General features: G+C 34.5%; 4 protein-coding genes across 9 annotated transcripts in view; 3 read left to right on the forward strand and 1 right to left on the reverse strand.

The window, feature by feature from the left end:
• The window catches only part of LOC123712695 (GMP synthase [glutamine-hydrolyzing]), a 20,667-nt gene extending 15,026 nt beyond the window's left edge, over positions 1 to 5,641 (forward strand). For both annotated transcript variants that reach the window (XM_045665906.1, XM_045665905.1), the window contains exons 9-16: positions 567 to 724; positions 1,085 to 1,265; positions 1,901 to 2,035; positions 2,242 to 2,413; positions 2,785 to 2,902; positions 3,545 to 3,659; positions 3,889 to 4,080; positions 4,655 to 5,641. In XM_045665906.1, coding sequence (XP_045521862.1) covers positions 567 to 724; positions 1,085 to 1,265; positions 1,901 to 2,035; positions 2,242 to 2,413; positions 2,785 to 2,902; positions 3,545 to 3,659; positions 3,889 to 4,080; positions 4,655 to 4,756 — 1,173 coding nt within the window. In that variant the 3' untranslated portion in view covers positions 4,757 to 5,641. The remainder of the gene's footprint in view (positions 1 to 566; positions 725 to 1,084; positions 1,266 to 1,900; positions 2,036 to 2,241; positions 2,414 to 2,784; positions 2,903 to 3,544; positions 3,660 to 3,888; positions 4,081 to 4,654) is intronic.
• Positions 5,642 to 6,247: 606 nt separating this feature from the next.
• Positions 6,248 to 8,607, reverse strand: LOC123713646 (protein MCM10 homolog). The gene has a single exon (XM_045667418.1). It carries the CDS (start codon positions 8,520 to 8,522, stop codon positions 6,381 to 6,383), a length of 2,142 nt encoding a protein of 713 aa, XP_045523374.1. The 5' UTR covers positions 8,523 to 8,607; the 3' UTR covers positions 6,248 to 6,380.
• A 375-nt stretch (positions 8,608 to 8,982) lies between these two features.
• LOC123713558 lies at positions 8,983 to 11,461 on the forward strand. 4 transcript variants are annotated; one of them, XM_045667284.1, is made up of 4 exons: positions 8,983 to 9,133; positions 9,589 to 9,688; positions 9,831 to 9,997; positions 10,359 to 11,461. In XM_045667284.1, the coding sequence occupies exons 3-4, from the start codon at positions 9,835 to 9,837 to the stop codon at positions 11,321 to 11,323; spliced, it is 1,128 nt and encodes a 375-aa protein (XP_045523240.1). In that variant the 5' UTR covers positions 8,983 to 9,133; positions 9,589 to 9,688; positions 9,831 to 9,834; the 3' UTR covers positions 11,324 to 11,461. The 4 variants fall into 4 exon arrangements, with proteins under 4 accessions (XP_045523240.1, XP_045523238.1, XP_045523241.1 ...); XM_045667285.1 differs by lacking the exon at positions 8,983 to 9,133 and adding an exon at positions 9,171 to 9,230; XM_045667282.1 differs by having other exon boundaries at positions 9,589 to 9,997.
• A 1,111-nt stretch (positions 11,462 to 12,572) lies between these two features.
• Positions 12,573 to 13,232, forward strand: part of LOC123712902 (espin) — a 102,028-nt gene continuing 101,368 nt past the window's right edge. For both annotated transcript variants that reach the window (XM_045666266.1, XM_045666267.1), the window contains exon 1: positions 12,573 to 13,084. In XM_045666266.1, coding sequence (XP_045522222.1) covers positions 12,744 to 13,084 — 341 coding nt within the window. In that variant the 5' untranslated portion in view covers positions 12,573 to 12,743. The remainder of the gene's footprint in view (positions 13,085 to 13,232) is intronic.

The following is a 13,232-nucleotide window of genomic DNA, read 5'->3' on the forward strand; positions in this document are numbered from 1 at the left end:
TTGCTCCCAAACTAAGCGTTTGTAACGGGGCGTAGTGATCACCTATTTGCCTATTAGATTGACAAATGATCATGGAACAGATACAGAAATTATTGTCGAAACTATTTTCATCCTGCAAAAGAGGGCTATTCGCGCAATCTATAATTTAAAATGTAGGGATGTCCGATATATAAATTCAAGGGAATTAATATATTTACCTTTTCCTCACAATATATTTATGAAAATATTATGTATGTATACAAAAATAGTGATGAGTTTACTAGAATAGAACATACGCACAATGTGGAACAAACGGAACAAACGCAGGCTGCAATTTCCCCGTACGTATCTAAAGTTAGTAATTATTTTTTGGGAAAAGGGATACTAATCCCATAATAAAATCCCAGACGCTCTTTTATCTCAAGTCTTTTAATAAATTTAAGAAATGTATTAAGGAAATGCTGTGTAAAAAGGCTTACTACAAAGTTAACGATTGTCTAGTTAATAAAAGGGCCTGGGACTAGTGCTAGACAGGCTACTTCTAATTAATTTGCGATATTTGTTTTAAAATAAGTATCCAACCACAGTTTAGACAAGGCAGTACAACAGTCCGCGAGGCGGGTGGTCGCACTCGGCACACGCCTTTACTGTGCCACACCGCAGCCCCAGAGGACAAGCGGAAGATCATCGGGGATGTCTTCATGCAGGTCGCGGAACAGGCTGTCAGGGATCTGTTGAATACACAGTGAGTAAATATTCAAAGCACTAGAGGCCGCAGCATCAGCATGGTACTCTCATCCCAGGGGTCGTGGGATCGGTCTACCAATGGAGTTTTCTATATGTACAGTTAATATTTGCTCGTACCAGTGAATGAAAATCTTGAGTATATTTTTTAAGTTTTTCAGATAATGAAGATAAATGATTACGAAACAAATAAAGAACTACGAGACCTTTTCTTACCTCATTAAAAGCTAGTAACACTTTTTTTTGTTAATGTCAACATTAAAAATAGCACTACAGCGAAGACATCAACTCCCACGATGTTCTATATCCACAGACTAAAAGAAAATTTATTATAATATTGAGTTAATATGTTTAATTTCAGAGAGGACCAAGTGCTCCTCGGCCAAGGAACTCTCCGTCCGGACTTGATAGAGTCGGCGTCCTCGCTGGCCTCAAGCAACGCGGCCACAATTAAGACACATCACAATGACACGGAACTGGTGCGCGTGTTAAGGCAACGCGGCAGAGTCGTGGAGCCGCTCAAGGACTTCCATAAGGACGAGGTACACGATAGCACTGTAGTGACATCTCTGATTGCAGTATTGTCTTTGGTTAAGAGGCCGTTCAAGTATTACGTAAGCAGATTTACTGCAATTAATTCCCTCCCCCCTTGTCTTGTCAGAAAAGTTCTCAAAATTTATTATTTTATAAACCAAAACAATTATTTTAAATATATTCTACAGATGGCTATTATAAGATCTAAAAACTTGTACAATAATTATAACAAATTTCAAAAAAATAATAATGGTTGTCTGTAAAGTCGGTTTACGGACGATAAACGATTGCATACTTTTATGAATAAATTTGAATTATTTTAATTAAATTATCTCTATTTTGTATGTACAAACAAAGAGTGAAACCTCGGATATATATATAGATATAGGCCAATCGAGTGGAAGAAATAAAATGAGCGTAACGAGACAATGAGTATTTTTTACGTGCGTGCAATCAGCGCACCCATTTATTAAACGTTCTCAGTCTGGAAATTTATGGAAATTACCACTAAGTTTATTATTAAAGAGCTGGGAACCCTGCTCGAACCCTTTGGGGGTAAATTAAAGGGTTCACAAATCTTAAACATAGAAAAACATAGTTATAATGGTTGATCATATTTTTTTATAATTAAAATATACTCCAGGTTCGCATACTTGGCGCAGAGCTGGGTCTGCCTCCAGCGCTAGTAGAGAGACAACCGTTCCCGGGACCGGGACTCGCCGTACGGGTACTGTGCCAGGATGAAGCCTTTGCTGACAGGGACTTTGCCGAGACACAAGTTAGTATTTCTTTAGGCGGCCATACATCCTCAAACGTTTCCCAAATATCTCTGTCCATGGCTTTCTTTCTCCGTTCGCCTCCTGCTAACGGTTTTATACCTTCTAACCACCTTATTTTGCACCTTCCTTGCCCTTTCTGTATAGTTGTCTAAGCCCACCTTTCATCTGTGTTAAATAGAGTTTAAACCGTGTGAAAAAATTCCAGGTGATAGTAAAGATAATGGTGGAGTACGCGTCTATGTGCGTCAAATGTCACGCGTTACTCGGTCGCGTATCGAACGCGACGACGCCAGTTGAACAAACCGAGCTAAGGCGCATCTCATCCACTGGGCCTATTGTTGCGACACTTCTGCCTGTGCGCTCTGTGGGAGTACAAGGTAAAAGATTGATTTAAAAAAAAACTCACACTATCTGTACAAAATTGGAATCAGTTTAACGTCTCTCGACTTTGTGACCTTACGAGATACCAAGTGAATCGACTTAATTTTTTTAGCTAGATGATATAATGCTTGCTTTAAAGAATATCAGGCCACAATTCGTTGGTTTCGCTAAAAAAATTCAGGTTAAAATCTTGTCAATCTGTTTTGATTTTAATTCTATCAAAGATAATAAATGTATAAAAACGCATACAAAAGTAGTAATATTTGTTTGAAATGCATTTAAGCAATAGTAATAGACGCGTGAAGTATTTAATTTGCGTGTATAGCCGTAGAATACATTTTATAAAATTACTCTTTTTTTTTTGTAGGAGACGGACGGACATACAGCTACGCAGTAGCTCTGTCGACAGAACGCTACCCACCCGATTGGAAGGATATGCAATACTTGGCGCGTATCATTCCGCGCGTCTGCCACAATGTTAATAGGTACAATTCCGGCTCGAAGGACCATTTTTTAATATCATATTTCCAAAGAGAACACCTTTTTGTTTGTCTTGTGTGACAGTTTCAGCAGTCATTTAATCGAGATGGTGGCAATACTGTATTGTTTTTTACGTGTCTTTCAATTGTTATATTTCCGCAGTAACATTTATCTTTGTTTACGGGCACCCATTAAAGACCCTGAGCAGCTAAAAGTAGTCTGCGTATATGTGCGTATACGTCTTAATAAGAGGGTGAAGAGAGAGCCACGGAAGGCCGTGCTTTAAGGGAGCGTTTAAGTATTACGTCACACAATTTTTCGTAACGTTTTTGTTTCCAATAGTAAAACGCGTCGTGACCAACCCCAGAGACTCTTTATACCTAAAACGTTCCATTATGTGGTGTAAAGTACTGGAAAGTGCAAAATAATATTAACAATAACGCGTAATTCAATCTCCGCCCCGCATCGTAATGTTTTACAAGAGGAGAAAAATCCGTTACGTAATACTTGAACGCTCTCTAATAGCTGTAAATATTAAAAGAATATTGTCGAATAAAGCGCGGCTGGCTTCGTGTATTACAGTTGTTGGCTTAGACTATAAACCAGTATTGTTATTTTATATGATACATGTTAATAATATTTTTCAGGGTGTGTTATGCGTTTGGCGGTGTGATAAAGGAGCAGATAACGGACATAACACCGACATTCTTAACACAACAGGTCATATCTACCATTCGTCAGGCGGATGATCTCGCCACACAGGTTAGATAAAATTTGAAAGGCTTTTTTTGAAGGTCTCTTTTCAAAAACTATTAGATTTCCTATTTCAACACAATCCGCAATCAATTAGCAATTTTCAAAGATGGCAAACATATTTACGCGAACAGATACAAATATAATCCGTTGAATGTTTAAAACAGACAGACACAACTCCCTGGCCACAGATTTGTAATTATTTTATGGTGTTTTTGTCACAAAACAAAATGTCCAGGTGCTAACATCGAGCGGGTACGTCAACCGCATCGCACAGATGCCCGTGGTGCTGATCCCGATCCACTTCGACCGAGACGCGGCTCTTCGGACACCTTCGTGCCAACGCTCGCTGGTGCTTCGCCCCTTCCTAACTTCGGACTTCATGACGGGCGTCGCGGCCCTGCCCGGCAGTGATGTCATGCCGCAGGATGTGAGTTGCAACGACGTTTACATCAGTGGTTATGGTCACGTGACCAAGTTTCTATACGAATTACTCGGAAACTAAAAACCGCATCGGTTATATTTTTATTTCCTGCTTAAGGTATTGTACAAATTTTATCAAAATCGGTTCAACATAATGTTTCTAACACAGGGACAACAGATATAATTGAAAAAGTGATAGGTGGTTTTCAGAAACAATTTTTAAATTTATTAATACATTATGATGTGATCTTCAAAGGGAATATTTGTACATTCATAATTATGTTTTCATGCTGCACTTGCTTCAGGTCCTAAAGCCATGTTCATACAAACCCTTCAAGAATGTGTTATTTAATATTATAATAATTTCGTTATTGATTATGTATAAAGAATCACTAGATAGAACCTGTCTATCACAGCCAGATCTTTCCTTAATTAATTTGACGACGATATACAATCATTCTTTATTAATATTAATAATTGGAAAAAAGTATCATAAGTGGATGTTATCGTGTCATTTAATATAATTCTCCGTTTCAGTTTACTAGTGCTATTTAAATTAAATAATTTTGTAATTCTTCCAGGTGGTCGACAGAATGCGCAAAGAGCTGATGACGGTACCGGGAATATCTCGTGTGCTATACGATCTGACGCCCAAACCACCAGCCACTACCGAATGGGAATGATTCCTATACGTCTGTAGATATAGAGAATGGACTGGCCCGCTATATGTCAAATCAATAGAAAATGGACGACGTTCAGTTGTCAAATATCAAAACAAGAGAATGTGTGGAGGTAAACGGCTGTCAAAATTAGAGAACGGGCAGTGCCCTATTCAGCTATCATACTATAGAGAATTGGCGGGATAAAAGATTATTAAATTTAAATCAGAAATATCAGTGGCCATTTTAATTGTACATTCTCTATAGTTATATTTTTACAGTGTTTCAGTGAAGTCCATTGTCTATGTCTGAACGTTCCACGTGTTAATGAACGTGCGGAAATGTCAAATGTCATTGTTAAGTCAATTGTTAAATGTCAAATAGTTTTATGTTAATTTAGACATTATAAAATTGTCTTTCTAAAGAAATCTAGTTTCAGTGGCTGTCAGAAATTATATGGATGAATCAATTTGATGTTTTAAAGCTCAAGACAAGATTGTTAAACGGCTTGTGCCCAGTGAATTTCTATTTAAAATACAATTGACTATTTTCGACCACGTTCATGACCTTTTTACTTAAGCACCGGCAGTGGTAATATTTGTTAGCAATTTTTATATCGAATTTTGACAGAAATTGGTCAAAGCCTTTAAGATTTTAAAGGTTTTCCGTGTATTTGACTCTGAAATTAAGTTATGTTAAATGCTCTAAAGGAATTTGTTAATTTGTGAAACACAATTTAGCTTCACTGTTTTGTATTTAGTAAAAATATCAAAGGCTGTGTAATATATAAAGCCAACAAAATTTCACTCCGAATATAAAACTTATATGAAATCAGACGCATTGATGGAATGATTCAGTGTTATTTACTGGAAGTTTCGTAAATAAAATTATATTATTGCTTTATTTTCATACTGACTTTCATTTATTCCTTGTCTTTAACAGCTGAGAGATGAGTTTGAATATATAAGTTATTGAATTAAATGGATATTTACTGTGTCAGCAGACCGACATTCTCTCGTGACGCCTGAATACGAGGAAATGGCAATCGTTAGCGCGTCCCTGAGTAAGCTTTATAAATTTCAGTCTGAGGGTAGATTCAGAGTCGAAACAATAACTCGACACCTATTAAATACCCGGTAACAACGACATGAATAAGATGATTATGAAGTCGTTTTAGAAATGTAACAATTGCAGCAATCGTTTTAACCAACTCCATTTATTTTATTGTTGAAACAATAGTATAATTTTATTGCATACTATCAATTTTGTTTGTTTTTGAAAGGTAATTGTAGAAAAGTTTGTGGAATGAATTCAACTAGATATTGATAACAGAGCAGTTTTTGTTTAGTATTCAAGAGTGATTCACAACCCAAAAGTATAATGCCTAACTAAGGATTTTCCTCAATGGATTTTTCTACAAATAAATCAAAGTTGATTAATAAAATGTCTCTATAGTGTTTTATATAAATTTTATTATTTATTATATAAGTCAGTCAACATTAAAAATTTCAAATAAGTAGTCAACCTTACATAAAATAAAGTTTGAAAATACGTAATAAGCTAAAACATATTATTTAAACAACCAGGTGGAACGAAGTTATGTCTGGTATTATTAAACTTATAATTAAAATCATACTTTTTCAAATCTTCAACTATCAGGAACAAGTAGGTTCACATTCTTCCCTTCAGTTACCACTGCTCCAATAAACCCTTCTTCTTCTCCCCTTATAGACAATGTTTCTCCTATAACTTCCTTCTTCTCCCTTATCATTGGTGCTTTTAGCCACCTCGAGCCTCTACAATTACTGCATGAATGCAAAGGCAATACTTCAAATGCTATTGTTCTATTATTACAGTCTGCACATTTGAAGAATCGTTTAAATGTATCAATAACTTTTATTGGATGCCTCTCGGTTTTACAAAGTTCTGCTGCCGAGAATGCTGTATATTTACATTTAACACACCTCACTGCCTTGCAAGCTATTTTAAATGTGTTTAACATTTTTTCTTCCATCGCTTCTTTCTTCTCTAATTTATTAAAGTATTTGTCTTGTTCTTCATCTTCATGTTGTTTGATTAAGTTAACGTGAGCTGATGTGGCTTCAAGAATTTTCTTGAACCGTTCCGACATAGGTTTTTTATTAGAATTGGCATATTCATTTCCTGAGATAATATTTATCTTTGGTTTGACACCACCATCATTACATTTAGTCTTTTTACTAAAATTTTCATCAAAATCAGTCTCTGTCAGTAGTTTTTCAATAGCTCTTTTCTTTCCTATTTCAGTACCTTTTATGTTATTAGGGTTGATTTTTTCTATACCCCCGTTTTGCTGGATTAATCTAACTGCATGCAGTTTAGCTTTTTCTGCACGCTTTATGCTGTAGGACATGTTAAGATCAATTGTGCCTCCTCCATTTAAACTAAAACCTTTTCCCAATGATGAGGAATTGGCTACTTTTTCAGCTAAACTTGACTCGTGCAATGTATTTTGGCTCAATGCATTTAATCTCTGTGTGTCACTTATTTTTTGAGGTTTAGGACTATGCAATAATCCACTTTTATTTTGAAAAATGTTAGCTTGACATGGTGATTTATTGGTCATAAGTTTATTACCTTCTGATTTGTAATAGTCACTTAATGACATTAATCTATTTTGATCTCTCTCTTTAACAACTTTATTATTACCAGATGGTAAAGCAGAGTACGCTTTACCACCATACATAAATGTATTTTTACCAAAAACTTTATTTTGTATATTAACAAGTCCCTTTCCCATGGTTGAGGATTGGAGCTCTTGACGTCTGGAATATTTTTGATACTCCTGTTTAATGTGGTAAATACAATGTTCACCTTGACTCATATTGACAATAGCTGAACATGGTTCACCATTTTTCTTTTTACTCTTACAAATTCCTAAATCTTTTGATTGGCCAAGTATCATAACACGATCAGAGTTGTCAACACTGAGACATGCTTGATCTTTACTGTTCTCAGATCTATCAAGAACATTAGGGTTTAAAATTGCAACAACTGTACCTTCCAATGTTTTCCACAAGTCGTTGTATGCTTTACGAAAAAGAAAGATAGACACTGTTTTTATATCATCTTTAAGGTCACTTAGAGTCCAAATAATGAATTGGTTGCCTTTTTGAGATTTTTTTGATGAACTTTTCTTAATTATGACTCCGGCTATAACCCAGTCTTTAGAGAGATCTTCATTTTCTACATACCTTTTTACACGCAAAACATTAACTGCTTCCCTGCCTTGCATGCGGTCTAAAAGGGCTGTACTTGATATTATTGGCTTTGTTACTCGAATTCCAAACACAGGATCAGTCAATATGTCGGCAGGTGTTTTAATTTTACTTTCTGGTGCACTAAAAATATGTTTTTCAGCATGTGCAATGTTTTGAGTAGATTTTTTAGCTGTTGTTTTGGAAATTTTTAGATCTCTATTAGTATCTCGTAATCTGCTTTCAAATTCTAATCGTTTATCAACTAGCTCGTGATCTTTTTGATCTAAAGATTTTTTGACTAACGTCCCATAATTGCTGTACTTGCGTTCTGTATAATTTTTTCTCTCCTCATCATCAGAGGAATCTGTATCTCCATTATGAACTGCTGAAATCGAGTTAGAAGTACCTGGAGGCAAATAATCGTCAGTATGTGGCGTGGTGAATATGTCCACATCCTGAACACTACGTTCTTTTCCTTTTGTAGAATTATCTTCAGTAAAGTCTGCACATAAAAGTTGTTCCAATTGAGCAAGTTCATCGTTTGTTTCCATAGCAATTTACAGTACACAAACTTCTAAAGGAAAATAAACATATAAAAGAAATAACCAAAATAAAATTTTGGCGGGAAATGGTTATATCTATGGACTGTGGTCTATCACTTTTTTTAATTGATTCGCTGTTTATCTGTGCCTTCACACAGACTTATTATTACTTCGATTTACCTTCTCGTTTTTGTTGACTGTTTAAGAGATATTAGGCTTCCTAGCCTTTTTCACCTTCGCCTTTGGTATCTACTGTTTGTCGATTTCAAATTTGGCTAGTAACAGTACAAAATTACCATATATAAATAAATTATTGTATGGGAATATAAATGTAATAGAGGAATATAAATATTGAAATTTTAGACCAACAATCTAACATTTCTTGATTTTTATAGAGTCTATTTATTATAATCTTTAATTTCATTATATAAGGTTCTTTTTCATAACACTTTTCTCTATGGTCGGGACTTCTACCGTACGTATATAATGCGCAACTAAAAATTCATAGTGCGTCTCAAAAGAACTTCTGAACTGCTTCTTAACTTTACAAAATTAGCATTTGGTAGCTGTTAATTACATTTATATTGCACGGTTTTATTGCATTGTCGATAACATTTTAGGTAGGTTTTATTATAATCAATATTAGGTATAGGCGTTCACCTATATAGACGTGGATTCAAAATAATATTGTTTATTATTGAACAATGTAACCAAAGTGTAATTATAAATAAATTATATTTTCTTATTGGAATGTATTTACATACCAAATTTAATAAAGTTGATTTCAACTACTATAAAAAATAATATTTTCAAGGGCTATCCCACAAAATGCAATATTATTTTGTATATTAAGCGCTATAATGAAATGTGTAGTCAAGAAATTAGTTTCATTTGTGACTTAATTCAATACTCAGCTATTGATCACGTCACGAAATATGTTGATAAGATGATAAATAAATGATATAATAACTTATAATACTATACATGTCACATCTAGTAAAGTATTATAAACTTGCAAATAAACAATTAATCCTTAAAACAAAATACTTTAGTATTTCGGCTGTTTTTGTTTCAGTATATAAAGATGAAGATGAAATTGGTTAGAGCTTATTTAAAGAAAAAATCTGTTGGAGTATTTGAAACCAGGACAACTGATGCTGGAATTATAATTGATGGTAATTATTTCAAAACAACATATATGAAAAGTGGATGTCAATTTATATTAGGTGGAGAATATAATAGATATGCAGCTTATTTAAGGAAAATATTAACATCATTCACAGACATTGGTTTGAAATTATATGTCATTTTCTCTAGATCTATGAAAGCTGATGTTGATAAAAGGAAAGAAATTCATCAGAAATTAATGAATAAAACTGATTCTATACAGCCGGGCCGCCAAGAAAATGAGTATTGTGAACCGACTTTTACAAAAGATGTACAAAGAGAAGTGCTTGATGAATTAGGCATTCAATATTTTGTCTGTGAGTATAATCACAGTGAAGCTCTCATAAGTTTAGCTATTGACTATAATATGCCAGTTGTAACTAAAAATTTTGAGTATTGTCTATTTGGGGTTGAATGCATTGTACCAAATTCAATTGTTTTTGATGTCAATGGCTTTGGATGCACAGTGTACAAACCAAACCGACAACTATGCCCTTTTTCAATAGAAATGATGTCTATTTTGTTAGCAATATCTGATGAAGATAGTTCATACTACCAATACATTCCTGGAATGATGATGGAATGAGAAATTGATTTTTATTTCTGCACAGCATTGGATCCGCAAACAAAATAAAAAAAGTGCTATTGAATTACTCACAAAATATTTAAAACCTTCAGATAAGCAAGAACTACTTGAAACCATTTCCTATATGGAACTACTATTCAAGCATAGCAGACAATTTGTTGACAGTTTATATCGCAGTCATCACACCATTCATCCAACAAAGATTGATACTACTAACAAAGAGTGGTTTGAAACAGCTGTGGCAAGGGGTCTAATTGCTATTCCCTACATAAATTTAAAAAATAATAGCAGTTTTTCTGGCTCTTGGCTAATTGTTAATAATAATAGAGATGATGCAATATTAGTTGCATTAGATCTCATTTTCTATGCATTGGGGCTTTTGACATATTCTACAGATTTGAAAATTTCTTTTATTGGTTGTCAATTTTCTTCAAGTATCATTTGGGATATAGAAAAGAAATTACCATCTCATAGAGCATTGTATATGTTTCGGAGCAACAGTGATTTATACTCTGCTGAACTTCTCAGGGTGATAATTCATGAGTTAATGAATGGATTTGACTTTGTAACCTTGGACAGTATTTCAAAAGACTGCCACATGATTATAATTGCTCTTGTTAACTATAGTCGTAAGAACAAAGATTTTCAAATTGGTGTTTATAGTATACTGCTATCGTATTTAATGTTGGGACCAATTGGTAACCAAGTAGGTGTGTTAAAGAAAAGCAATTTCGCAGTGACGCATAATACAGGCGATAAAACTAAGGACCGATACGTGACGGTTGCAAACGCTTTTATCGATTTGTTTTATGTAAACGAGTCACGTTTAAAAACTATATTTAATCGCAAAATTTTACATAATGTCTCTGAATTTGAACATTGTTTGCAACATGTTAATTTCTTGAATAAATTATGCGGTGAAGTAACAATGTGTACAATATATCACAAAGCTGTAAATGCGACGTTCGTTCATAATCTGTATTTTACGTTAACACAAGAGAAGAACCCGTTGGAGTATTTAAAGAGACGCATTAATTGTGATTCAATCTATTTGTAGTATGAAAATTTAATAAGGGTTTTTGAGAAATGTGTTCATTCCGTCAAGTAGTAAGAGAAAAATGTAAAAAGACTGCCACTCGCGAGATAGCAATTTGTATATTTTTGGAATGGAAATAAAAGTATTTTTACAATACTATTATGTTGTTTCTTTTATATATTAAACATGTTAGTCATGATTGTGACTTTTATTTAAATTATCTTAATAATATTTCCCAATGGGAAACGAGAGAAGAAAAGGTTATTTCAGCAGATAATTAAACTTTTTATATTAATTGTAAATGAATACTTCCATATCTACCATATGTATGCCAAACGTGGATTTTAATTAAGGCTATACTAAAGAAGATTCGTGTATGCCAATGGACTATAGAGTTTTCATCTTCGGTTGAATTAAAGACCAAGTGAAAAACAGTACTACGAAGCCCAAGCCCTAGTTGACAGACGTAAAAAACTCAATAAAATTAAAGTCGAATTGGGCTAAAGTCACGTCCGCGTTTGTGATCGCAGATGGTTCGTTACTTGGAATGGCCTAGTGAGAAGAAAAGAGAAGTTCTCTTTTCTGGTTGGCAGAAAAGAGTGCGGAAAAATATTGGTATATAGTAGCGAAGGTAGGAGACAAGTGGAAGAATTTGGAAGGTCATGTATTAGTATAGTACAATAATAACATAAACTTTATGTAATATTAATTATGTGTCTCGAATATAGGCTTTTTTAAATGGGTTATTGACGTATAGGCATCGTTTAATGTACGAAGAAGCCGTCTGGTATACCCAGGAATCGTACTAGGGCTTCCGAGTTAGTTTAATCCTTATATGAGGTGTGTGTAAGTGTCCTTACATGAAGAAATTAAGATGGTTTTATGTAGTTAATTGATTATTGCAAACTACTTAGGTTTATTACAAAAAGTTTTACGTAGCTAGTTAACTTACGTTAAGATATTTTACGCTAGTGTTTGTCACTTGTAAACTGCGTAGCGTTTTTGAATGATTTTTAATTTTAACTTTGACATAAATATATTCAATTTAATTTATTTTCGTTTAAATATTTTGTCTAATAATAATATATTCTCAAATCAACATTAGATGTATTTAAATTTAGAAAATGCATTGCACTCATTACATCTAATAGTTCGCAATCAAGTCGTAGATAAAAGAATTGGCCACGGTTTTTGATTGTAATTATCTGTGGTACATTGTCTCCGTAAACTGTTCCGTTTTTTCACCTCGAGAAAATTATTTGTAAGTCGATTACCGCGTTTGCGGGCAGTGCCACAACGTCATGCGCGCCGGCAATAGCCGCACAGATAAACAAAAATGTTATTCATTGTTAACTTTTATAAAGAAAGTTTGTCTAATGATAAATTTCCTCACGCAATCAATTAATTTCAGTTAATTCGGGTGGTTCGTTAAGATAGCAAGATGTGTTTTTTGAACGTGCTTAGGTTACATGTGTCGCAGAGCCAGCGCCAGAAAAGATTATACAAACAGTATATGGAGCAGTTGGCCGGCGCGTATGTGGAAAAATGTACGGACCTGTCGATGCCCTGGGATTACAACTGCAGGGTTGCGAGTCCAGAGTGTTATCCGTGCGATGAATGGTGTGGTAGTGAATGCTCCAGAACGTATGTTGAATCGGATAGTGGCAGATATTCCTCTCCGTGCTGTTCGGAAGTGATCTTCAATGGTGGACAGCATTACAGTGGGAAGGGACAAGGCCATGCATGTAGAAAATTCGCGATTTGCTATCCTGGTAATTTTGGGTGAGTATTGAGATTTTTTTATTTGGAGTGTCTTCAACGTGCGAGTCTCGTCCCTGAGATCGTAGGTACGATCTCCAACTGTAAACCAATGTTTTCTTTCTATATCCGCATTTAACATCGCTCGAACGGTGAAGGCAAGATCGAAAAC

This window comes from Pieris brassicae, chromosome 8, assembly GCF_905147105.1.
Source record: "Pieris brassicae chromosome 8, ilPieBrab1.1, whole genome shotgun sequence".
Lineage (NCBI taxonomy): Eukaryota > Metazoa > Arthropoda > Insecta > Lepidoptera > Pieridae > Pieris > Pieris brassicae.

Bases quoted from the DNA above. Each gene is read 5' to 3' on its own strand.
- LOC123713558 (XM_045667282.1), top strand. From the start codon at position 9,598: ATGAAGATGAAATTGGTTAGAGCTTATTTAAAGAAAAAATCTGTTGGA. The intron at 9,998-10,358 runs GTGAGTATAATC...TAAAACCTTCAG, and splicing joins AGGCATTCAATATTTTGTCT to ATAAGCAAGAACTACTTGAA.
- LOC123713646 (XM_045667418.1), bottom strand. From the start codon at position 8,522: ATGGAAACAAACGATGAACTTGCTCAATTGGAACAACTTTTATGTGCA.